At 40.4% G+C, this 27,545-nt stretch overlaps 1 protein-coding gene across 1 annotated transcript in view; it reads right to left on the minus strand.

The window, feature by feature from the left end:
• The window catches only part of LOC106917199 (uncharacterized), a 36,287-nt gene extending 10,840 nt beyond the window's left edge, over positions 1 to 25,447 (minus strand). The window contains exons 1-4 of the mRNA XM_014985991.2: positions 23,775 to 25,447; positions 7,918 to 8,894; positions 3,850 to 3,901; positions 972 to 1,092 (exon numbers count right to left, since the gene is read on the minus strand). Coding sequence (XP_014841477.2) covers positions 972 to 1,092; positions 3,850 to 3,901; positions 7,918 to 8,894; positions 23,775 to 23,855 — 1,231 coding nt within the window. The 5' untranslated portion in view covers positions 23,856 to 25,447. The remainder of the gene's footprint in view (positions 1 to 971; positions 1,093 to 3,849; positions 3,902 to 7,917; positions 8,895 to 23,774) is intronic.
• Between the last annotated feature and the right edge of the window lie 2,098 nt (positions 25,448 to 27,545).

The following is a 27,545-nucleotide window of genomic DNA, read 5'->3' on the forward strand; positions in this document are numbered from 1 at the left end:
ACTATCCCACATGGAAACCATGCTGCACTTCTCTGATAGCGACCTTAGTGAGGTTTTGCCTCAACATTAACGCCACCGCTGTGAATTTATCGAGCCTCAGCTGTCAGAGATTCAGCTGTTTAAAACATTTTGATTACTGCTCTACCTGAAGATATGGACAGGTTTAGGCAAGTACGTACAAGGACAGTTTCTGCTATACCCGACTGGCATGTTCTCTTGTCTTTCTTATTTTGTGAATGGTTAAGAGAAACGGGATTATGTGTTGCATCATATTAACAGTCGCGGGAAACAGGAATTAGTTTATTATATGGGTCAGTTTAAAAAAAAAGAAGCAAAAATACAAATGAATAAATAAATGGTTCTGTTACTTTTATTCTCCAAAATTGCTGTGTTGCTAAACCTTTGGCTCAGCTGATTTTATTAAAAACAGCTGAACTTTTTTTTCTCTTTCTTCTTTTAATGTGAGATTAACAACAACGGAATGATTCCATTTAAGGATTATGACACATGTTTGGCAGATGTGCAGATAACCCCTGGCACTTCACAAGTGGAGTACTTGTTTGAAAGAGCAAAGAAAAGGCAGCATGTAAATCAGAGAATCCATTCCCACGCAGCCAAACTGATGGATCTTCTTCCCCGCCCTGCGTGGAGGGTACACTTTAAAGTCTCAATGAGCGCAATGACCACATGAAAAGATTTATAGCCTTGATGATGTTATTTTCATTCCTGAAATATTCCAGCCAAAAGTCTAAAAAAAAAAAAAAAAGTGGCGCAAATAAATCTAAATTGACATCCACAATAGCTTTGCTTTTGAAAGGCCCTCGGCTCGTCGTTTCGGCGCCATTACTGATGCACTCCGGCGTCATAGAGTTGAAATTAAATAAATAGCCGAGTAGAGTGTAGCTGTTCAGTCATTGAGGAATTCACATTGTGGGAATACATGGATCTGTGCAGGTGTGTCACCTCCCAACCTGCATGGGGCTGGTTGCTGTCGTTGTCCTGCTCTCCGGTCATCTCTGGACCAGCTTGATTCTCAGCCATCAGCTGGAGCTCACTGATCTCGGCGGCAACGCTCTGGATTCCCTCCGTGACCTACAACACAATGCATGCAGAGTATTCATCGTATCAATGCTTGAAACACATTGGGTGCTGTGTTAAAACCCCACAAAAAAAACAAAACAAAAGAAAACAAAAAAAAAACAAAAACATGGAAATCTTGGAAAGCATAGCTTCACCGTGGATCTGACAATTTCCAATTTGACTGGCCAAGTTGGAAAGTAAATTTGGACTCCCCCCCCCCAATCAGTAACACACTAACCACAACATTCTTCGGTGTGGAAGTCGTTACTGAAGTACTTGGCTGTAGTTTTTACTGGGTGCTGCTTATTTTTCATTCTGCAGCTTGACAGCTGACTGTTGGAGTGACTACTGTTGGAGTCGACTACAACTCTGACAACTTAATGACAGAAAGGTTAGAAAGAAGTATTTTGGCTGATCGGTTTTGGCTTTACAAAGTTCGGAGATCAAATATTGACCAAATTTATCCATCAGAACACATCTCTTGTTTTGCTTTTGCTGTGCTCCACATGTTTTTACCATCAAGACAAATCAAGTTGGTAGTCTTGATTGGCTCTGCCTTGTGATTTGAGATCGTTTGTTCACAGTTCATGACGCGAAAAATTATGATTTTTACTAGAGGTGTGCCGATCGATCGGCTATCGATCATAATCGGCCGATTTCCGTGAAAAAGTGTATGATCGGTGATTGCCAATCACGGTCTCTTGTTGCCGATACCGATCACCTGCATCTCATTTCGCAGCCTGCCTGTGCAGCTGGTCTCCTCTTTCCTTCACACTGCGCAAAGGCGCAGCAACAAATCCTATAAGCGATGTGATGTGGAACTATAACCCACTGAGTGAATGGAGAAGTTTGCGTGTTGCGGCAGAAAACTGAAGCACGTCAAAATGCATCAACACGACGAATCTAATATGGCATAAAAACAATGACATACTTGACAGAGTTTGGCTACATCGAGGCTCACTGCAGTAAAAAAGACATATGGAGGATCAGATAGCAGGTAAAGCAGCGCACAGCTACAAACACTAGCATGATTAGCATGACGGTCAGAAAGCTAAACAAATAACCCGCAAAATTATTTAAGTCTTCGAGCTGCGATGCAAGACGCTGGTTCTGCTCTCGCTGTTGAACCGCTGCTACAGGTAGTAATATTTGACAGACGGAGCTTCGCTTCTTCTCCACCTGGTAGTGACTCTCACACCGAACCTGCTTAAAGCTGCAGCATCTAACTTAAAAACACAAATTTTATATACATATTAAAACTTTCGCTGTCCTAACATGAGACAGATAGTCTCTAAAAAATAATCGATCTCCTCCCTGTTCTGCATAATTACTCCGCTCAGTCAGAAACAGCCAATCAGAGCTAGCAGTAATCAGCTAGCCGCCATGCTATCAGGACGTTTTCATTCAGTAACTCTGGATTGTTTATTGTAATGGAACCTGTTTTTGCCTTTGAATGTTAAGTTTTATATTTGAATTTTTTGGCAATGTTGAGAGGTTTTATTTTGACTTTTTTGCATTATTTAGCCTCTTCAGAGCTTTCATATGTTTTCAGTCTGTTAAAGATAGTATTACTGATAGCAGTACAATTTGCACAATGCCTGTTTTGTTTTGTTTTTGTTTTTTTCTTGGAAAAAGTTATTAAAAACAAGTTTTTGTCTAAATTAAGGTGAATTCATGGTTCTCTTTTCCACATAATGTAACGGTAGTGCTTATGATTAAAAAAATTAATAATTATCGGTGATCGGCCCTCATGGGTGATCGGAATCGGCAGGAAAAAACCTGATCGGCACATCTCTAATAAGAAAAATATTATTTTCTTATTAGCTGGTTATAATCACGTTTTCCGTTGACTGAGGAGTTGAGAAGCAAAAATGAGTCAAAGTCTAATTTCCACTACAACAACACAGATAAGGATAATAAGGCCGTAAAGCAGGCTTTGCAAATGTTACCAAACAGCCTTTGTTGTAAATCTGTGACCTGGAGTGAACCTCCGCTGGTTCGGCTCAGTGGGGAGTGGGTGAGGTAGAGCCACAGAAGTAGGCGGCGTTGGCCCTCGGTAGCGAAAATATATTAAAAGAAATGTCCAGTGATCCCGGATAAACCTCCATTTCCAGAGGAATGTCTGACAAATGAATCAGACAGCAGAGACAAGAAGGCAGGTAGGGGATAAGTCTCATGCGGAGAAACAAACAGGGATGAACCAGGAGAAGCAGACGTATTTAAACAGGGACCGACATCTGATCCTTCTTATAAACAGAGTCTTTATATAAAGACGATCCACTTGAAAATATTACGAGAACATTTTAGCTTATAAAGAGGAATAGATTTGTCAATAGCAAATAATCTCTAAATCTTTTTTTTTTTTTTTCCTTTTTGTGAAATTCCATGCCAGACTCGTAGGCATCCTGCAAATTCTTTCACCACACGAACAGCTATGGAAAAAAGAAAAACAACAGGCGCCCTGACGTCAGAGATTTAAACAAGACAAGGTCCACCTCTCACTCCCTATGGAGTCTCTAATAATCAGCGCTTAGTATGGAGCCCCTGACTCCAATTTTATGGATTTAACAGTCTGGGGTTGTTTCTTCCCCACTCTCCCCCCTCTACACACACACTGTTCAACTAAAATGTTACTAAAACTGTTAGCTTTGTGCATCATGTATTTCCAGCACCAAATTTTCAGAAGAATAAAATGCCAAACAGAGAGGATGTTAGGGGAAAAAAAATTCCCAAACCAAAACAAAAAAAACAAAACATTTTTTTCTGTACCTCAGAGTTGCTGGATGTGCAGGAACTGGCTCTTTTTGGACACAGTTTGGGTCTGGAAACCAAACAAATAACCATAATCAGTTCAAGTGCTAATTAAAGACAGATCTGTGAGAGAAAGCTTTTTTTTTTTTTAAATGAAGCTGCTGCTGAATGAAAACCATTCTGATGTTCGCAATTTGACCAGAAATGTAAAAATGGACACAGTCCCATGTAGCTGTGCTGAAATGGGAGCTTTCTGGCAATATAATTACCTCCATTAACTTTTAGTATAATAACTCCCGCATACCTGTGGCGATCTCACTCAGTATTTGTTCTGTTGTGGCCCTGAATAACGAAGCAAGTTGCACCGCAAAAACTTGACTTCTCACAAACGCTCTAGTCGTCTCCAACCGTTCCTGTAATGGCTGCTGCTGAGCTGTCGTTGCATTTTTTTCACTGGTAGGAATTTAAAACTTTGTGATGTGTGATAACAAGCTCTAACCGGTCTCTCCATTTTAATTACCATTAAAGGAGGATCGGCATTATTCCTACATTCGCCTTGCCTTAAACCTGTTTTTTTTTTTTTTTACGTTACAACCACAAGCTTAAATGTGTTTACAGGGATTTTGTGTGATAGACCAACACTAACTAGTGTATAATTGGAAAGTAGAAGGAAAACAGTTTTTTTTTCTTGTAGTCTGTGTTTGTAATCAAACCCAGTGAGTAATTTGCACATATAGAGACTGAATTCTTCCAGTTATTCTCAGCTAAACAGAATAAGCTTCATCAAACTAGACTGACAGAGTTCATAAACATCATGATTGCCACATTTTCCCTAGACTTGAACGGACCACTCCAGTAAAGGAATACTAACATTTCACTGCAACCGACTAGGAATATGAACAGTTAATGAACTTCTGACTAATTGTTGATTAATGGTTTATTAGATTAAAATTAGTTCCAATCGATTGACTCAAAACATCCGCTTGGACCTTCATTCAGTGTTGCAGTTTCCCCGTCGTCCAGCAGAGGGCGCCTCCGCTGATCCAGAAGCCAAGTCAGTTGATACAGAAACAAAGATGGCGGCCTTAGCCCAGAACGGTGAAGAGAAATGGTCTGAACAGAGTTCACTGTTGAATGAGAAATGTGACTTAGGCGGTTCTGTTCTGAAATATAAAAACTCAACAAGCTGCTTAAGTTTCACCTTAATAGAGCTCGTTCAAAAATTACTTAATTGTCACAAAGTATATAATAATTTTCTGTTTATTTAGTCAGTGTTCAATACTGCTGACACAAAATAATATAATAATAATGTAGTGTAATAATAATTTAGCCCTTCGTGTTATGGAAAGACGGTCGGCCCTTTTGACAAGAGGAAAAACTTTTTTTTTTTTAAATGGCCACTTATTAATTGCTAGTCTATTGATGAGATCAATCAACTTTAGATTAACTCAATAATTGATAGCTTGCATTCCTACAAACAAACTTAGGCTGAAAAATTAACTTCTGTCCAGGTTGAAGTTCAGTGACAGGTCTTAAGGCATTTTTCCGTATTTAACTTCATCAATCTTCCCATAATCCGCCCTCCCTTTGGCCCGCACAGCGTTTTTCATGCAGGCCAAAAAGTTCCATTTTGAATTTATCTAACCAGAACACATTCTACCCTGTTTGCGTTGTCCCCCACATGGATAGTGGCAAACTTCAAACAAGACTTCTTATGGCCTTCCTTCCACATTTGCTTTCTTGTTGTCACAAAAGGGCAGATATATGGAGTGCGAGGCTAATAGTTGTCCTGCCAACTTAAACTGTGGATCTTAGCAGCTGCTCTAGATTCACCGTAGGGCCTCTCATGTGCTGTAGTGATTAATGCTCTTCATGTCCAGCCCTGTCAGATTAGGTGGTCCGTCGTTTCTCAGGTCGCTCTCAGTTGTACCGTTCTTTTTCCACTTGGATTGAACAGAGCTCAGGGAAAGGTTCAAATTGTATTTCGTAGCCTAATCGTGCGATAAGCCTCTCCATAACTTTCACCTCAACCTGCCTGCTTGGCCTTCATGTCCACTGCTAGCCTCGAACCTCTGACGTCTTTACATAGTAGTCGGGTTTATGCTGAGATTAAATTACACATATGTGGAGTCTACCCACTAATGTGCCAGCAACTGATAGTGCTTGAATGCGCCGGGTTTTATTTAGGGGTATCAGAGTAAACTAGGTAGACTTTTCAGAAGTATTTATACTTTTTTTTTAATGTGGAAGAACCCAGGATTCTTTCCTCCTTCTTCACAATCACGCACCACGTTGTGTTGTTCTGTCATATCAAAATGTCAATAAAATACATTGATGGTTGTTGAAAAATGTGAAAAACTTCAAAGGGAGGGAATATATTTTTGAATATTGCTCCCTCCACACACACGGCTATTGTTATTAATATTCTTAAAAGATGGAGTTTGTTGTCAGTCTTTTCTGGAGTATTTGTCTAACTTTCCTCCCTGTTTTGAGATTTATTTGACCCAGTGAAGTATGAAATACGCGGGCATGTAGGCTCTTATTAAAAGTGAATATCACAGCTGAGTGAGTTCATTACCTGTCACCAGTAAACGGAGAGCAACCCCTGCGGATACCCTCATCCACCTCTGGCTGTTTCCTAACGATTTTCACCTTTGAAGGTGAACTCAGTGCTACTTAAAACCTGCGTGATTGTGCCTGACTAGCCTAGCTTGGTGCCAGCTGTTTCAGTGAACTCAGATAAATTAATAGGGAACATCAGGAGGGAAAAAAACAAAGCAAAACAAAAAAACAACAAAAAAAACAACAACAACAACAACAAAAAACAGCTACCGAGCTTTTGCATTTGGAGTTGCGTATTAAAGCGTGTTTGTGCGTCTGCGTTTGTGGTGGTGTTGTTGTTGTTGTTGCTATATACACTTTCCTTTTTATGGAACACGTGTTTCTAATTTTACAGGCCTTATAAAGTGAGAGCCTGCAGAGTTATCGTGCTTGCGGAGGGACCGATGTACCAAGCTGCTCAAATTCTTTCAGAAAGTTGAGGATTATTACAGGCACAAATGTAAACCCTTCCAGACGTTCAGACAGGGAGGGGGTAAAACAATCAGCTCGTCAGAACGGATAGTATTACGCTTGCTTAAGATTAGCGCCACTTATTTGGGGCTGGGAACAAATGTAATTTACACCTTTTTAACAGCCTGTGAATGGTACTGCTACCAAACTCACACTGGGCTCTGCCTCTCCCAGTTGTCCCCAGTCGCTCAGTTTCCCGCCCTTTGCTTTCATCCTGCCTTTCTGGTTTTGTGGTGCTGGAATTGATGCCAGGTGCTGCACCTTGAATGCCCTCTCGGTGTTTGGTGAGAAACGCCAACATCAAGGAAGACGCGCCGCCGCAGCCGAAGCCAGCTAATCACCAAAGGTCACCACATCAGGCACCGAGGCGCCCAGCTGAGACAACATTACAGGGATGTGACGACGCAGGCCAGCGCTTGTGCATTTTCTGTCGAGCTGCGCAGCGGCAGGAGATGCAGGAGTTCAGATCTGGGGAGTTCACGGTTGCTAATGCTAATGTTGCTAATCACTGACAAAAGATGCTGAAGCTAACTCAAAATCACTTTTGCCTTTGTTTTTGTGAAACCCTCCTTTACAGAAGCTGCTCTCTCACATAGAAGGGCATCGCTCCTTCTCAAAATATAATTAATTAACATAAAAATAAACATTTTGGTTTTTTAATGTTTAAGACTTATAGAGAGAAATTGAAAATCAACTAATACTGGTATTAGCAAGTCAAAAATGAATCGGAAATCGGAAGTAAAATTCTGATCAGTGTATGCATCATTTCTGTCTTTCCAAATTAATTATGTCTTTTATAAAACAGCCATTATTCATTATTTCACATCAAGTTAATACAGAGGCTCCAGTTGCCAATGTTTAATGAAAACTGCAAGAAATTTTTAGAAGGTGAATTTCTGGACCTTTCGGTGTCAAACTCAAATCACCGACTGTATTAAGATCAATTAGCCGTTCCATTAAGCCTTTTTCTAGGCACCATTCCACTGGTTTAAATTGTTTGGTTGCTTCTGTTACCTGAAAATGATGCAGAGTACAGTCGTGAGTATCAGAGCAAAGAAAGCGGCTCCGCTCACAGCGGCAAGAAGGGAGTCCACCCTGCCGCCTGACGGGGATGTGGTTTGTTGGTCCCCTCCCGGCTCGGTCAGGTTGTGGTAGTGGAACAGAAGCGCGAATCCGCGTCCCCAGTGGGTGGTGGTGATCAGCTCCATGATGACCTCCACCATCTCTTGGCTTGAGCCAAAAACCAGCTGGCTGCTGGGAGGGCGGTTGGACCCGCAGAACCTAGAAGAAAAGGTGATGAGGTCTGAGATGTAGAGGACGTCGTGGGGGCAGGCGTCAAGGATGGACTGCTGAGTTTCAGGGCTCACAGGAGGAGTTCCTGTGGAGGGTGGTGAGTCATAGGTGGTCTCCTCCATGACCCCGCTTGGGTTCAAAGTGGGACTGAGATTTTCATTTGAGGGAGAGGCAGAGACGGAGTTGTTGACTTTGTCTGCAGGTGGCGCAGCACCAGGTAGGAGAAGGAGGGAAGAAGGGGGCAATGAAGACTGACTAGGGGACAGGTCTGCAGATCTTTTGGCAGAGTTTGAAACTTTGGCAATCTCCATTTTTAAAGACTGTTCCTGGACCACGACTTGATTAGGAATGCCTTTTCGGGAAGTCTTTAAAAGATCCCCTGTGCTCTGAGGCGCTGGTTTTGCGGCTGCCGACAAGATTCCGTCAGCAGATGAGCCAGTAGGGGTGACCTTCCCTCTTTCCTCTGCTGCTGCCTCTTCGTCTTCTTCAAAATTAGAGAAAGCAGAGTACTGAGCTTCGGAATCATGGCTTTCAAACACGTCAAAGTCAAATATCTCCAGAACAAGCTGGTAATCGACTGGAACAACAAACTGCCAAACACAGTGAGTCCCCGAGGAGTAGTTGTAGGGGAAGCCAGGAGACAAAATGAGGCCCTGAACGTCCACCACATCCACCTTGGCACCGCAGTCGAAATACACCTGAAAAACATAATAAATACAAGTCATTCTGCTTTCTTCCAGCATTAAGAAGATCACATTTTCACTCAAGCCTGCAGTAAATCTTCCCAAAAATATATCCGTGTCAGCATCGTTGTCAGCATCATTGTTAAAAATGAGCAAAGCAAGTTTAGAGACACTGACTACAGAACTACTAAAGAAATTCACAGGACAATGAAACTGATAAGACAACCCAGTGTGTTGAACATTGAACAAAATGGCAGTAACCCCTCTAGGGGTAGCTGCCACTGAGACCTGGTCTCAGTTGTCTTTTTAATCTCATTGGAGTTTCAAGAGTTAAAACGTCACTGAAAGCCTGAGCATATTCCCACAACAGCTGAGAAATTAGTTTGTTTAGTCAAAGTGGCAAGAACAGAAAATGTTTGTTCTGGTCAGCACATTTTGCACTTTCTGAGAATCTCAAGTGCAGCGCTCCAAGGAAATCTTCATGGCTCCCTTCATAGGCCCTTTTTCTGGCCGTGCACACAACAGCTGTTGGGACGCCACATGAGAAAAGAGCTTGTCCATATCCTATCCCAAGAACTTCCAGACCAGAGCCGCTAAGCAATCATGTCATTCTTGTCCTACGACTTTGGGTTTCTCAGTTCTTGCAGAGTAGATACAGCACTTTAGGTACTCAAGACACCGACATAAAGCCTATTATAACAGTCCAACCACAAGAAAAGACAGATGACATTTTCAAGAGCACTAAATAAATGCAGCATTAATCTTCGCAATTACGCATAACTGAAAAAAGCGGGTTTTAAAGATAGAATCGAGAGTCCAAAATCCTGTCAAGGTTTCCAGGCACGCATAACCGCTCAAAGGGTCAAGTTCAATTTATATTATTAATTATAAGTTTAAAAAAATAGGACTTCTACTTTGTCTTCACTTAATTTTGATTTAGTTTGATCTATTCTTAGAAATGTAGGAAATGTTTCAAAATGGCTTTCAAAGGTGTTTTAGCATTATGCTTCATTCATAAATATACATATTTGTCATCTGCGTAGCGATGAAACAAAATGTGATGGGGCATTTTAAAAAAAATACTAATTCAATTAAAAAAATTTGATTAAAAAAAAAAAGAACAGGTGCAAGTACGGATCCCTGAGGTCCACCAAACGAGAGAGGAGTTTCTGAAGAGAGAGGGTCTTCTTGTGTGGCTGCAAAACTTCCGTCAATCCATTAAGACTTAAACCACTGCAATGTTACTCCTTTAATCCACGGATAAGGAATAATGCTGTGGCCTACCGCATCAAGAGCTGACGTCTCAATGTACCAAGGTGGTAGGAGTCCATGAACTAGTAAAAGATAATTTATCACTTTTAAAAGTGTTATTTCTTCATTGACCAGACTAAAAACTGATCTACAAACTGCAAGTGCAAAAGAAAGACAACTTCCCCCGCCAAATGAAAGAAAATTTAGAAATTGGTATGAAATTAGATTACACTGACTGGATTAAGATTGTGTATTTTCAGGAAAGGATTCAGTAAAATATTCTTAAAATCAGCCACAACATGCCCATACTGAAGACTAATAATAAACAGATAAATCATTCATTCCATTATCTGAAATACATAAATTAATGTAATTAATGTATATGTATAATGTAATAATTGGCTGCACAGTGGACCAGTTGGTAGAGCTGTTGCCTTGCAGCAAGAAGGCTCTGGGTTCGATTCCTGGCCCTGGTCTTTCTGCATGGAGTTTGCATGTTCTCCCTGTGCATGCGTGGGTTTTCTCCGGGTACTCCGGTTTCCTCCCACAGTCCAAAAACATGACTCTCCAAATTGCCCCTGGGTGTGAGTGTGTGTGTGCATGGTTGTTTGTCCTTTGTGTTGCCCTGCGACAGAATGGCAACCTATCCAGGGTGACCCCGCCTCTCGCCCGGAACGTTAGCTGGAGATAGGCACCAGCAACCCTCCCAACCCCACTGAGGGACAAGGGTGTAAAGAAAATGGATGGATGGACATAAATTAATACGTGAAATGGAACGGTGTTAAAGCCAAGTAGGAAAAGCACATACTCCCAAATCGATGTGAAACAATGTTTTTTTTTGTTGCCTTTTAAAAATTAAAACGAGACTCTTATATCTCCTATTATTGCTGCTCTACAATACAAGTACAACAGTTAAATGATGTGACTTTGTATACTCGCGATCTTGAAATTCAATCTAATGGCGATCAATGACATTGATCTGATTGAATATAATTAGGCCAAAGGTAAATATACATGAAAGTCGTAGTCTTGATTTGCTCACTCACATGAACCATCTAGGAGTTGAACTATTCAACTCTGCCTGTGTAGCAAAGGCCTGTGTACTGCCTGTGTGGCTGGCTTTGGTGACCTTTGGGGGCATTCCTTCAAACCCCACTGGCTGTAATTCTTCCCAGGTGTATGGAGATTTAAAAGGGACCCTGGCCCTAAGCATAGGCAGATGTTTATTGGTCCAGGGAGTTGAAAACCAGACCTTTGTAGGGGAGCTGTGCGTTTATGAGGCTTTCTGTTCACCTCGGTTCTTAACTGTGGGAAAGCCCCAGACGAGGAGACCCCCCTCCCTTGCCAGACAGGTAACAAACTCAACACCCTGCAGCAACACTTGCGTTCGAGACAGGAAGAAAAGTAGACGAGGCTGCTCCATGTTGCTCCTAAATTGAAGCTTGGAAGGTTGTTCCCCCCACCCCCAACATACATCCCGCTAATGGGCAGATGGAGAAATAGGCTAGCTTGTTGATGAGAGTTATCGGGGAAATTAACTTTTTTGTCCTGCTCCTGTCTCATTGTTTGTGAATTATAAACTAATAATTATGCACAAAATTCCATCAGAATACAACCAGGAGCTACTCAACAAATTAACTTCATTATCTGATCGCTTGTTAGCACATTTATAAAAGCATATCTTTGGGCAAGAGTATTGTCTTAATACACTTGCATGTGTATTAAGACAATGCCAAACAGGAATATCATCAGGAATAATATTAGAGAAGTCAAAATTGTGTATCCAGAAATCTGAGTGGTGATTGCCAAACTTTTCTGAGTTCATCATATTTCAGCTAAAAAGATTTTTTTTAATGAAGTCCGACCTCGTAAAGAAATACGTGAAAACACTTCATGGCCTCCGATAGCATGTTTACAACAGTACAGTGAGAATGACGTGTGGGCTGTTCAACAGGGTTTCAGGCTGTTTATCTCTTACAGAAAAATGAGGCAGCTTGCTGAAACACATTTAACAAAGAAAAAAAAAACTTCCACAAAACTGACAAGTTGTGAAAATGAGTCTATTGATATAATTTCTGAACAATTTCATGAGGTGCTTTAAAAATCTAGGACGTATTTACGCTCATTGAACTGTTGCCAGTTTTGTCATCTTACAAGCACATACTTAAACGTAACCTGCTGGGATTAAGCAGTACGTAATAGCAAAGTGAAGGGAAAATGACAGATGATTTTCTACATCGCTTACAAAAACGTGGTGTGAAGCTCTGTTTTAGACCTCCAAGGTCAATACTTTCCAAATCCACCTCTCACTGCACCTGCTGCTATTGGTCTTTGAACATCCGTGGGCTATTCAAACACTGGCCGCTTTTGCTGCCTTTCAAAAACAGAGCTTTACCTTCCACTCTGCCTTAAGAGTCAAAATTATAAAATGGAAAGTCATCCCGTCAACAGCTTTTCCCACCTGAGCTGTGGATCTCTGCAGCACCCTCGGAGTAACCAGGGACCTCTTGGCTGATTAATGTACTCCAATCCAAGCCTTTCAGTTTAGGTGGACAGCAATGTCTTCATAGCTTTTCAGTCGTGCTATGCTCTCTTCATTTTCGGATGACGAAGTAAGCCAATACTTGAGATACTGATTTATAACCCGAATTTAAAACTTCTTTGTAACTTCATCTGTGATTGGTCTGCTGTGATCCTTGGTCTTTGTGATGCCGTTTGTTTAGGAGAGTTCTTCAAATGCAGTTAGATTGTCTTATCAAAAGCACACCATGCTGTAAGTTGATCCCAAAGTGTTTTATTCACAAACCTCGACGTTACAGCACAGGTATCTGCTCTGCTTCAGAGTGAGAACGCAGCTGGAGGTACAGCAAGCTGCTAGTCGAATCTTTGTGCAAAATTATCGTGTGCTGAACTACAGCCTCTGACCAACTTATGCATAATAGAAGTGCAGACATTACAAGCGGCGATGCGGATCTTGGTGAAGGCATATCAAACATATTTGTTAGCTCCAACTGACTTTCCAAGAGTTGCAATGGGAAAGTGTGTGGCTGACCAGCTATGCAGCAATTTAACCAGCTTACTTCCCTTGCATATTTTGCTAATTGCATTTACAAACAGACGTACCGTTGTCGTAAACGACCCCGACGTCTCTGGCACATGAGTCGTATTAAAACTGGTAAAATGAAATGTTTGCAGACTTTGAAAAGGAAGCACGCGCATTGATGTCAAGTTAGCCGTTGCCGCTACTCCTTTGGAACGGACACTTAAATGTAATTACATTAGCTCTTGGCATGCTTCGCTTGCCCTGCCAGAGCACCGGAAATTACCGTTACATGGAACGAATGCTGTTCATGCTGAAGTTAGGGAGTGTAAGCTGATTTAGATGTTTGCAGGAGAATTGAGCAATGAGGGAAACCTCTTTGAATTATTATGGTGGAAAGGAAGGACAAAGTGCTGCTTTTTGGATTAAAAAACCCCCCAAAACAACAAAAAACAAATGGGCAGCTTTTGTCAACCAAAATAAAATAGGAGATGGTCAACCAGACAAGAAGAGGCAGGAAATATCGCCCAGCCTGGAGTGGGTAGTGGTGAAAAGACAGCTGTGTCAGTGATGAAACCATCTTATTTCTCCCTGGCTGGGAGGTCCACTGCTCACTGGGACGTACATGGTAGACTACACATGAAAGGACTCTGAAGTGCCACAGTGGCAAGTGGAAATGGGGCATTCTTATAATGCCAAACATCCCAGTTCTGTTACATCACAGGCCATTCCACTGGCAGGCCGCTAATTATTCCAGGATGCCTTTTCTCATGGCAAAACAATGAGGCCGCAGTGCTGTTTTAGTGAGGCACTCCACAAATGGACAGGCTGGCTGGATCATATTTTAATGAAGTGATGCTAATAAGGTACAAGCTGGAGCTTTATGCAAGAACCAGCTAGTGTCCCAGTTGGGCTGGTGGTAGCAGGTGTGTCCTTGGGCAGGGGAAGGTCAACTAAGGACACGACGGCCTGAAGCGTCTCATTCAGTGGAACATCTGAAAAGATGCGGTCATCTCTGAGAGCGCTGATTTGTTTTTGGAGTGTAGCTATGTTTCCGATTGAGCTGGTGTAAGAGCTGAGTGCAAGGAAAAAATATGCTTCAACTGAAACGACAAGTTTTCATACACCAAGTAAAAAGACACATACCCACTTTTTTTTCTGTCTGAAGTTAACATCAGATCGAACATGTCTCTTGTTTTAGGTCAGTTAGAATCACCAAACTTATTTCTATTTTTCAATATGGAAAAATAATGTTTGTTTACTAATGCCTTTAAATCTTGCATACATTTCCTTATTATTTGGTATAATTGCTATTAAACTGCATCCATACACAAATGGGTTTGTCCTTTTGGGGTGATGTGATGTCTTCCTCCTTCCCGAGGAGCCCTTGCATTTACTGAAATGTGCTACAGACAAACTTGGTCAACTGACAGTTTTGTTGTTGTTTTTTTACCTTTCCATCTGGTCAAACACGAAAGCTTGAGGTATATATTTTTGATAACAGCTATGACAGCAAATAGTAATCATTTTTATACGGTATATATGGACTTCTGGCTTCAACTGCAGGTCATAAAAACACCAGGACCAGCACTTTACATGTAAACAACCCTCTATCTAACAACTGAGACCATCAAGCTGCCCTGTTTGCTGCACCAAGCTTTCTTCTTCTTCTTTTTTTTTTTTTTTTTTTGCAACCACCCAGGCTGGTGACGCTGCTGTGAAAACTCTGCAACATGAGCCACCTTCTGCTGAAATACTGTTAGCATGCACGAACACACACACGCGCACACACATTCTCACACCAGCCTTCATGCACAAACACTCTCAAACTGGCTCACAAACAGGCAGGCAGGCCCCTGTAAGGGGGCAGGAATCCTCAGCAGCCCTGTTTAATAGAGAAGAGTGACACCGCCTCACAGGCTTTTGCTTCTGTAAGTGCGATCCACGCGAGAGGCTTTACAATCGTCCATGATATGTGGAAGAAGCGACCGGAAGAAACAGCATAAATGTAGCAAAAAATAAATAGAAAATAGAATTTGGAGATTCATCTTTCGGTTTGACGAGGGTCGGTGTGAAATCCTGGACGCAAATGACAAAAATAACATAAATATTCCTACGCGAACCAAAATAACATCCAAGACTGAAACTAATTTTGTAAGTAAAAAAAAAATGGACAAAAAAAATGTTCTGGGAAAAAAAATTAAATAAGAGCAATTATGCAATTATGTGAATGTAACAAATTATGACTGCCTCTAATTCAATTTTAGAAAAACTATTTTTTCTTGGAGTTCAACAAGCTTACAAGAATTTCTCTGGTTATTCAAAGAAACCTTACAAGTTCTCCTAAAGACAGGCGTACGAGAGAAGTCCTTAGAGACGAGGAAAGGAAAACTCAATTCTCTCATGAAGTTTCTTTTAACCAGGACAGACACAGTCACCATTAAAAAAAAAAAAAAAAACGGTTAGGTTTTTGTTTTTGATTTTTTGGCACAGCTGCATGCAGAAACTGATAGGAGAGGAGCTCCCTGAGGTCCCTCTGCACAGCTGCGGAAAGGCCCTGATGCTCTGCTCTGGGTTTTATCACACACTTTTTTCTGACTTTCTCCAGATGGGATCAGTGGAAGCGAGTCCACTTCACTGTAGGTTTTCGAACAACGTGGAAGCTTAAATTTAGCCCTGGACCGCAGTGTGGACCGGCTTTCGCTGCTCTCCAGATCGCAACAGACTTATAAAAAGACCTATCTGAACCCAAAACAACAGGCTCGCTCCACATAACAGTAGTGGCCACGGAAAGATGGTCGTCACCGGACACGTGGAGGAAACCGTAAATGATTGCTGCTGCGCTCGTAAAACCTGCACAGATATGTGGCCAGGCAGGCGAGAGAAGAAGCGCTCTTTTCCATGTCTGTGGTTTGAAAGCTATTAACATATTTTCTCAAAAAAAAAAAAAAAAAAAAATAGCTGCTGCAGCTGTGGTCGTTGTTAAGGGAGTCTGTGGAACTCTGTGGTGAATCCTGACCTCCTCTCCGCAGTGGTAAAAAAAAAAAAACTGTTTTAAGAAATAATTCAAAATTTTGTTTGATATCCAATGAATGTCTTTAACTATAATTACAGGTTTGCACAGCGCAGTAGGAGAGCCTGGCTTGGCTAAATTGCCAAAAGTAATAGTCTGAAACATTTTTTTAAAAGTTAAAAAAAAAAAAAAAAAAAAAAGTAGAAACTGACTTTTTTGAGCTTTACATCGTGTTACAATGTTATCCACTCATCAAAAACACACCTGGAGTGTTACTTTGATTCTTTCATGCATGTTTGAGAAATACCTTTATCTCCAGCTGCACGAAACGCTTGGTGGGACTGAGAGCTGCCTTCAAGGACGAAGCTCCTCTTCAAAGCTGCAGTTTCCAAACTTCAGAGCTTGTGCCTCACTGAGCAGCCCCCACCCATGACTCCCCCATTCAGCTCCTTCAGACTAGCCAGCAGCAATTAGCAAAACATCTGGTGGAACTGCACATCTGCTGAGCTCATTGAATAAAAGTCCATATGTCCTTCCAGAAGAATTCAGACCCACGCAACATTTTTGCTTCCGTCACATCAGAACCACAAATTTTAATCTGTTATGTTGGAATTTGTCATATAGATAAACTAGCAAAAGTACAGTGAGGTGGAAGTAAAATGACACATTGAATTCTTCTGTTCTAAATAGATACTGAGTTGATGCACTTCATTATCAATGCAAATCATTTGGGAACCGTTCAGAACAATACGCATTGGAAGTACCGCCTTCTCTGTGCGCCTGCTGGTGTTTGCGGAAATAGACAGATAAGTTGGCAAGTTATCTATTAATTCCTGTCCGGTCTGACCCAGCTGGCCGTATTTATCTAAACCACTGAGTCGCAGCTTACTTTTCACATATTTCTCCCCTCTTAAAGTGGCAATTAGAAAAGCATTCATACAGAATGATTATACCTCCACACCTGTCTGCATTTACTAAACAACGGACCGCCGAAGCTAATTTGTTCCACTGAAATTTTTTCCATAGTATGCAACTGATGTTCTCTTAAAACTTTTGACACCTGTTGTAATTAAACTAATAAACACAGACAGACTCCACTTACACATATGGAAATCTTTTATATTTCTTTAAGGTTTTTTTCTGGTTCTAGTGGGTTTTACTTAGTAGTGCAACGACAGGAAAGACATGAGGCGAAGGCCAACAGGTCAGGAACTGAACCTGTGACGGCCACATCAAGGACTAAGGCCTCCATGTGTGGATTACATGCTTTACGACTGTGCCACTGCCCCGCCCAGTTCAATTCAGCAACTTCTGAAGGCGGTTGGTTTTACTGGATTTTAGATGTGGTCGTAATGTAACAAAACATCACAGAAGACAATTACCCTGGCAGCGGATACCAGAAAGGTTTAATAGCACACCGTGGACCAACGCATGTGTGTCTGTGGATTTTTCAGTGGAACATAACTTGAAATTATTTGTAAAAAAATTGACTAATTGTTGATTTTTCAAAGAGCATATCAAAAATATTCAACGTTGAAATACCTAGATGCAATTCTACTTGAGAAGTTATTGGTTAATCTTTCTTTGGCTGTAACCCCAAGATCAGAGACAGGGAAGAAGTACAGCACCAAGTACCAAGATGGTTTCCACTGTGCATATTAAGGTGCGTTTGGTGTTTGAGCTGTTGAAAGTGTTCTTAGAATGCATTGCATGCGTTTGCAGATTTCAACTATTCGCTGGTGGATGGTACCTAACCCACTGTGTGCCAGGACCGGGGGTTCACTGTACATAACCCAGAGTTTATTCATTCATCTTATCAAGGAAAGAAAATAAAATAAATTGCCAAATAACCAAGCCATCTGCGACCATTCATTAACCACAGAAAAGGTATGCTACTCATACTTAGCGTTATGTAACAGATTTAAATGTTCTGGCTGCAGGGCTCCTCGCTCAAAAGTTGAAAAAAAAAAAAAAAAAAACTCCTTGAGAATGAAATCAGGGCTTTTGCACAATCTTCTGCTCATTTGAAACCCTCCGATCACTTAGCTGGTGACCGGAAGCGGTTCATTTTCAGCTCAGCTGCTCTAATCAGGCCCTGGCAGATACCAGTTATTTATGCTTTCGCTGATAATACAGGCTGCAGCAACACATCCTGTGAACAGCCCACGCATATCCTTGCCGCACAAGTCTTTTCAGGGTGAGCTAGGAAGGCAGCCTGTAATTTGTAAGATTGGGACAACAAACTTAATCCACCACTCATAATAGCCCCACCTGGCTGAACACGCCTAAAGGGAGAACACAGGCAGCCGCAGCCCCTTTTCCCTATCTATTACTGGCATCAGTGATGAAAAAGTAAAGCCACGACAAAGGAAATGATAGAATTGCTCATACATGATGACCACCCAGCTTTTAACAGTGGAGAAAACAGGTTGGAGGAGGCTGATGCACCAACACACAGTGCAGGTGATAAATGTCAGAGGTGTTGTGAATGGAAATTATTCATCAGATTTTTGAGCCACACAGAAGTTACAAAAGACTAGTTCAAATAGGAGAAAACAAACAGTGGCCTCTGGGGGATTTTCTGTAATCAGCAGAGATATTCTTCTGACCCGATCCCTGGTGTTGGGACTGATAAGAACTTTTTTTGAGAGATTGAAATTAAGAGTCCTTGAAGAAGCTCAACTCACATCCACTGCTGGTCTTGCATCCATGATCATGCAATTCAGCTAAGTTTTGCACGGAGAATTAAAAAAAAAGAAAAAATTGATGTAACAAATCAGGGATTTTCTCTTTCAATTTGATATTTTCTGCTTCCAATGTTTGCAATGATGTTCAGTACAAAAGAGAGACTGCCAGCTGCGCCCACACATATCCATTTCTCCATTTCTTTAGTTTTTTTCAACAAAAGATTTTTTTTTTAAATTTTACTCTGCTTTAATGTTCAAAGTAAAGTTCTAAGTTTATTCATCACAAGAACAACTCTCCCTGTCTCTTTTGTCTGCCAGCGATTGACTGGAAGGACGTGTGTCGAATCATCAGTGAATCACGTTGACACAAGCTACCTTAGCCTAGCTTAGTTAGCAAGATGGTAGAAACTACTATTAAAGACTGTAGCTGTATGTTTTGAGCAGTATTTGGAAAGAAATGATACAGGCATGTGCATTTTAGGTGACTTTATCTAAACAATAAAGTTGCTGCTTAACATAGTTTAGCCTTGTTTGAGCAAACATGTCAAAAGTCCCAGTCAGGAGACCTCGGCATCCAAGCTGTTTTTAGAAACATTTGAGAAAGAATGGGCTCCGTAAATTCCAGAACGGTACCTGTGCAATAGGTCCAGTTTTGAACTCGCTAATACATATCTCCCCGTGAACCATTAGTGGTAATATAATAAAGTGGAAGCGATTAGGAACAACAGAAACTCAGCCATGAAGTGACAGGCCAAGTAAAATCAAAGATAATGAGGTGCAGGGAGCGCCGAGCCCACCAACTTTCTGCAGAGTCAACAGCCACAGACCTACAAACTTCATGTGGCACTCATCAGCAAATGCAAAGAGTTGGATGCAGTGGTGTGTAAAGCGCTCTGATACTGGACTCCAGAGTGGTGTAGCTCTACTCACAAATGTAAAGTTTTGTGCAGAGGGTGTTTTGGTGCGGGGCTGCTTTTCAGGAGTCCCTCAGTTCCAGTGAAAAGAAGTCTTGCTGCTTCAGCCCATTAAGATATTTTGGACGACTCCACACTCCCAAGTTGGTGGGAACAGTTTGGATTTCATCTCTCCCTTTTCCAAGCAGGGTCCAGGAAGAGAAGGATGGGCGAGGCCATTTCAGAGACCTGATAGCACACTTTTGGGATGAATTAAAGTAGAGGAGAGTGAGCCAAGTCTTCTCATCCAATACAAATGTCTGACCTCACAAATGCGCTTCTTGAAAAACAATTAAAAATTCCCTGTAAACAGATTCCTAGAGCTTCTGGGAAGCTGTTGAAGCTGTCAAGGGGGTCTAACATAAAACAAAAACAAAACAATAGATTAGCGGTGGGCATTTATCGTATCGTTTATCAACTATTGCAATAAATTTCTTACCATGATAATAATTTTGATAAGATTGGTAATTGGACAAATTCCAACAAATTCCAATTAACAATGTTTAAAAATCTGTCCACATTGTTGGGACTGTTAGTTTTACCATTTTCTCCAATCTTGGTTCAATGAAAGAATCAATAAATTCAATGAATTTTTTCACTTCGCTATGTGGCTGGTGTCCTAAAGACGTGAATTACAAACGGATGTTTTTCCAAGAAAAGTATCTGTTTGTGGGATATGACTGCTGTGTCATACAGTCAGAGCCATACAGTTCCCTAAAAATAAAACAAAGTTCTTATCATCACTTTAATTATCATTACAGCACCACAAAATATCATGATAAAACTTGAAGGCCCCCCGCCCCATTTCTATAGATTATGAATCATGATGTCACTTAATTTCTTCATCAAAGATCTGACTGGGACTATTTATCACCATATGTATATTTTTAAATGGCTCTGCACTGGTGACAAAAAAAATCCATAGTCCTTACGTTCTAGCTGGATTTTATTTGTGCCCATCTCTAGAACTAAAAACCCCACAAATATACATAATAATGCGAGTCTGTAGGTCCTGTCCAAACTCAAGACTACACATAAAAGCCAGGTCTGACTGTTAAGTGTTCATCTAATCCAACAAGTTAAATCATCAGCGGTCATCTTTCACAAAGACACTTGCTGCAATAACACTGCCCACTTTCTCTGTCCTTTCGACAGAACTTCAAGCTGTATTTGTCGGGGTGGGCCCCTTTTTGTCCTGTTCCCACTTCAGTCTACTGACACTCGATGACATGTTTAGCTGTTGATGGGCTGTGTGGACATGTTGTCTTATAATTCAACAGAAGAATAAGTGAATCCACTGTTCACTTGTCCCACAACTCACTTCAATTAGTAATGAATGCCCGCCTCATTCCATCTCAAATAAACCTTCCGAAACACAAAGCGGAGCACTAAAACAAAGATCAAATTCACTCTCCTGCCACCAAAGAGCTGAATTGTGGACCGACTGCCTCTGTTGCTCTCAAGGGGATAGAATAAATTCCAAGCTTATTTATGCTGTTCCAAAAATCAACTTAATACAAAAGGGGAACAGAGGACAAAGCCATCATTTACCATGCCCCCTCAGGCAGATAATTGCAAAGATAGTGTGCACCCTATGCGCACGGGAACTAAAGCGGTAGATGCAAACAATTTGATACATCGACGGTTTATTGCAGGCCAGTTCTAAGAACTCTGCTGCAGAGCCGACCAGCTCCATAAGCGGAAGAGGATGATTCCTGACAGATGGAAGCCACGGGTCTTCCTTCGCTCCTGATGACCTCAAAATATGTGTGTCAAAGGTAAAGCTCCTTAAATTTAGACATCAGTCACAGGATTCAGTCATCTATAAAGAAAAAGAGTCAGCTGAGGAAGTTCAAAAAGCACTTTTAAGGGCTGCACTTCAATCGGTGTTTACACGTATGTAGGGATTACGCTTGAAGAACAAAAAGAGTGAAAAAAGAAAAAAAAAAGTATTCATACTTTTGACGCATGTCACTTGCACAAACACCAGTGAGGTTTCCCCCCCCAGAAAACCTACTTAGCCCAATGGCAGGGCACTAGGGCAGTCTTCCAGCAGCTCACCGTGTTTCTGAGTTAAGAAATGGTTTGAGTTGAAAGGAAATTTTTACATTTGAACAGGCTGTTGTGTTATTGGAAGACAGTATAAGCAACACCTATACACCAATAAAGTCTTTTAAAAAAAGGCAAACGCTGGAAAAAAAAACTAAAATTAAACAAACAACATTCGGCCTGGTGGGGGTGCAAGTAAAGCATGGTGGCCGCCAGACTTATTATACACTGGAGAAAACCCTGTTCGGTATCTCATCAGGGTTTTTATGAGTAAGACCAACACAAGGCATAATTAGGAGTGTTCCAATACAACTTTTTCACTTTCAATACGATACCCATTTTGCAGCTTTGCATATTGGCCGATACTGATATTAAAGGCACGAATCAAACATACTTTTATTACTTTTATTGTAGTGTGGAATGCTAAAAAAGGCTAGATCAAGCAATATTACTCAGAGAACAACAGTCATCAACAATAAGTATGAGAAAGTATGAGAACAACTGACCCATTTATTGTTGACCAGTGGGTCAGCGTGTGGGATACAAACATCTCTGGGTAGAAATGATGGGGCGGACTAAATATTGGAGAGAATTGCTGTGCCTAAATCAGAGATTTTAGATGCAGACCAATATAATATGATTCTCTCCAACATCAATATCAGATTGGGACACCGCAATGTATTATTGTGAAGAAAGAGGAAACTTACACCGATTTTTTTTTTTTTTTTGCTATTTAAAATCTGAAAAGTGAGGCTTATTTTGGGACATTCTTACTCTGCTACCCTCAAATCAAACCCAGTGCAACCCTGCTGTCATCAGAATTCACTTATCTTAGAAATCTACTCATCATTTTCCTTCCACTTTGCAACTGTGCAGTAATTTGCATCAGTCTACCACATAAAATGCATTTAAGTTTGCTTTTGTTGCACCTCGACACCTTTTACCGGGGTACCGGGATTTCACTGAACTCACACCCCAATCAGCCAGACCTGAATAGAAGAGCCTTGACAGAATCCAAACAAAATATGTTCAACAAAATTCGACAGTCTGCGCTTGCCTGTATACACATTATATAATGTCAGGGGCAAAGCGTGGGATTATATACTGAGTGAAAACATAAAACATGAGGTGAACATACTCTCAATGTGGTTCTCATTTCAGTAGTTTGGACTCTGCATGCCATTCTCCAACCCTGAGCTGTGCAGAAACACCAAAACACGCCTGTGCCATCAAAACAAGCCCTGAAAGCCGAGCTGCATGCAATGAGCAATGTTGAAGTTCAGCTTAGAAATAATTTTTAAAAATTAAATTACTTAAATAAAAAACATAAAGATTGGATGGATGGTGAAGTAAGGCAGATCTGCTCGAATCGAGAGTAAACAAGTCGTGACGGCGGATTTTTTTTTAAAACTGTCAAACAGGCACATGCGAGTTCCTGCTCAACAATCAACAAAAGTCAGGAGGCAACACGAGGTTATCTGCGTCGTCGACACAAAGTAACGCAGGCTAAATTATTTTAACACACACAAACACAAAAACACTTTGAAATGTCAAATTTCACAATGTGTTAGCTTGTTTCCAGCAGTTCGCATGTGGTTAGTTAAAGCAGTGCGTTTATAACGAACACGCAGATGACGCAATAGGTTCATCATGTATCATATTTATCCCAAAATGAAACACAGTTTGTCTTTTTTAAGAAAAATTACTTTAAGTTCTCACAGAGTCAAAAACAACATCGCAAAACTTTGAAGTAAACAGCTGATTAAGTTACTCAGATGAAGCTCGTGGTTTGAGTATATCCAGGAGAAAGACACGCTGGAGTAAGGTGGTGAATGACTTTTTTTTCCCCTTTCCTTCTTCTTCTAATTTTTTAATAAATGCAGCAAACAAATGCTAACTTACTTTCTGTGCGAAACATCCCGCAACGAAGAGCAGACATGCTGTCAGTGAAGCTGGCGCTCCGGGCGACGTAACACAAGTCATTTTCCTCTGACTCTTGGCTGTTTCTCTAACGCGACGCAGCAGCGGCCAGCGTCCCGCTCCTCTCTGCTTCCCTCTCGATCACCTGAAGTGTCGGGGACGCGCTTCCATCGCTCATGGACCAACCGGAGACCCCCGGAGCTCCCTGCCTCTCCACACACTTCTACTGTCAAATAATACGCCTCCGCCCCCTCCTCGCCTGTCTGCTTACGTTACTAAATTATTGCTATTGTTATTCCCGAAGGCTCATTCAGAGTATTAATTAGCTAATTTATGCTAAAGGCAAACGAGTGGGCACACGGTTAAAGATTTGAGTGTAATCTGTCTCTTATGCGAAGGCTTTGCATTAACTGATATCTCATACAATAACTCAAGTCTCCCACACACATGCTTCAACTCAGGGGCGCCCCTAAAGGTGTTTAAAGAGGTTACAAGGATGATGACCGGTAGCAGTCAGTGTTGGAACAACACTGAAGAGGCCTCTGACTGAAGTCTGTCATGACACCCTATCAGCTCATTATCTGGGCAGGATATTCCTCAATAACATGTCATAGATGACACCGTCAGTTGTCGGCCAGCACTGCTACTCTGCCTCATTTGTTTTTGTCACTTCTCTTTAAATCTCTGTCTGGCCGTATGCACACACCTTTTCCAAAGTCGCTTAGGGGACGTCAAGGCAGATGTCAACTTCAACCGTGAGTGTCCGATGTTGAGCTGTTTTGAGTTCAGAGATCAAATCTTTTCTTAACTATTGAATAAAGTCAACGAAAAGGCAGATTGTGATCAATTCAAAGCTAAAATTCAGCTGGACTGACTGTGAGTAGTTTTTCTTTTATTTTATTTTAATTTTTCACCCAAATTAGTGTTTGGCTCTCCAGCAGTTACCTTTTTTTTCTTTCTTTTTAAACAGCATCAAGACTGAGATCATGATCACAGCTCTACCTATTTATATTTATATCTCTCTGTGTGTGCTTTCTGATTCTTCTCAGAGTTTCAACTCTCATGTAAAATCTCTGTCTCGTTCCTGTTTCTTTCACTTAGAAAGCATTTCTAAGCTGCGACTTATGGTCTCTTCCGCTGATCTGGAAACAATTATTTGCATGCATTTGTGTCATTGCGGTGGGATTATTGCAATAAAATTAATGGGGAGGAATGGGTGAGTGGGGAGGGGTGCAAATTCAATCTAGACTCCTTTAAGACCACTGAAATAAGCTTTTAATTTGCCACTGAATTGTGAGGTTAGAAACCAGTCTCATGCTAGCTTCTTCAGCATCGTCAGCCACCAGCAATGTAGAGCAATATCTTCTTGTGGCGCTTACAACACAACGCATTCAATACCAATATACACTTCAACTGCGGTACAACTGGCACAGAGCCATGTCAGCCATATTAAAAAAAATAAAATAAAAAAATTCACCAATAAGAAAAAAAAATATTTGTGGGAAAAAGCTGTTTGTGAGAGAAGGAAAAAAAATTGCTAGGTCTAATTGTAAAAGATATGATTTATTTCGTCCAGAAAAAAATAAACCCTATCTAATCATTAGATCAGAAAGATAAAAATCTACTCGACATCATGTGTAGTTGACGTGAATTAGTTGCAAGGCATCATCTTGTCAATTACTCTCATCTAATTTTTATCAATCGAAATATATATATATATATATATATATATATATATATATATATATATATATATATATATATATATATATATATATATATATATATATATTTTTTTTTTTTTTTTTTTTTACTTTCGTCATAGCAGTAAATTACAGGGTGGCTTTTAGATTTTGTATTTGTAATTCCTCATATTACCGCTAGATGGCGACAAAGTAACCAGAACAGCATGAATGAATTTATTGTGTATGTGTGCCTCGAATCAATTTTGCGATTTTGTTTACATTTATAAACTTCATATCTGCGCGATAGTTGTATAAATGTTTGCTAATATTTTAATAAGATTACATGAAATATATTACAGAACAGTACAGCGCTACTTTCAGAGACTTGAGTATGGTTTTCCTATTAATGTTAAATATGCCTTTGTGATCTATAGGAAACGGGTTCCTGTACAACTACCCCGGGGTTTCAGCCAGTGACTGTTATTATTAAGTAGTTTGAAACGGTGTCGCTCTTTTTTTTCAGTGGACATGGTTTGTGAGTTTTGTTGACAAAAAAAAAAATCAAAGAAGTCCGTTTTTGAAAATTTTGTAGCGATAATATTTATTCAGTTCCCAAAAGGAGAAAAGAAAGGCGGGAAGATATGCAGGCAACCTAAAATCGGATAAAATCACAGTTTATGTTTGGTGCATATTTGTAGGCTATTTAAAATTATTCACGCGAAGTCAAAGCACAATCAGGGTAGTGTAAATGATAATTAGCTCAAACCATGTTTACTGTTGATGGGACATGCTTAAACAGAAGGGTGGATGTGGCTTAACTCCAGTCCTCGTAGCAGAATCTGGTTTAATCTTATTACATAAAGCGTATATGATATAACAGGGGTACTTATTAGTGCACTTCACGCACTCAGTGGATCATCTGGGGTCAGGTTCATGAACTGACACCTGAGGTTTAAAGCCCATCTCACATGAGATTTACACAGCTGGAATGCGGCGATCAGCTGCAAAGCGCAAGAATGCAGACTAGAGATTCAAGAGTAGACGCTGCATGACTCTTGCGTCAATGTTGCTGCCATTTTGTGAGTGGCATCTTTGAGACAAACGTGAAACTGTGAGGATTTAGCAGCACAGGGATCCTCTGGGAGAAACCATCACAAAATTAAATTTCTTTTTATAAACATACATTGAAAAAACAGAAAAACAATACATGGGAATTTCTGAACTAATACTTAGGAATATAACCAGTTATTGTGAGAATTTTCAGGATGTTTGGACAGCTTGCAATTTCTCTGCATTTCCTAGTTTTGTCTCAAAAAACACATTTGATGTCAACCCCACAATTTAACTATTGAATAATGGTGCTTGCATTAGGCTGGCCACAACATAACATAATATATTGTTTGTTTCTTGTTGTGTTTCTCTTTCACATACATATTTTTAATTTTCGTTGCCATTTTGTTGATTTGTCTTTGTTGATCAGCCTCTTTTCTTTTAATGATGGGAATTTGCTTGGGATTTTTGCCAATAGCTTAGCCTCACATTTGTGGTTTTATTTGTCGTTTTTTTTTTTTTTTACAGTGCTCACAGGTAACTACAGATATTATTTTACCACTCTAGATCAGGGGTCTGCAAACTTTATAATTCAAAAAGTCATTTTTGCCTTCAGTCCAGGCAAAAATTACTGTAAAAAAGAGTAGTCTCTTTATAAATATCTACCATAAGAAATTTACTGTCATTTTTAAAGAAATACAGTTTTATAACATTTTGGAAGTTATAAAATAAAAAAAACCCATATATCTTTTGCTGACAACAAAAATTAGACAACAAATTGTTACTAGTGTTCTAGTGTCATCCTATTGTGGAAATTCAATGCAAATATTCCATTAAAAATCCTTCATCTTTCATTTTTTGCTATCTATCTATCTATCTATCTATCTGTCTGTCTGTCTGTCTGTCTGTCTGTCTGTCTGTCTGTCTGTCTGTCTGTCTGTCTATCTATCTATCTATCTATCTATCTATCTGCTCCAGTTTTGTTACTACAACTATAAAACTACATTATATTTTTAGA

The sequence above is a fragment of the Poecilia mexicana genome, unplaced genomic scaffold, assembly GCF_051168715.1.
Source record: "Poecilia mexicana isolate PSO_F unplaced genomic scaffold, ASM5116871v1 scaffold_9, whole genome shotgun sequence".
NCBI lineage: Eukaryota > Metazoa > Chordata > Actinopteri > Cyprinodontiformes > Poeciliidae > Poecilia > Poecilia mexicana.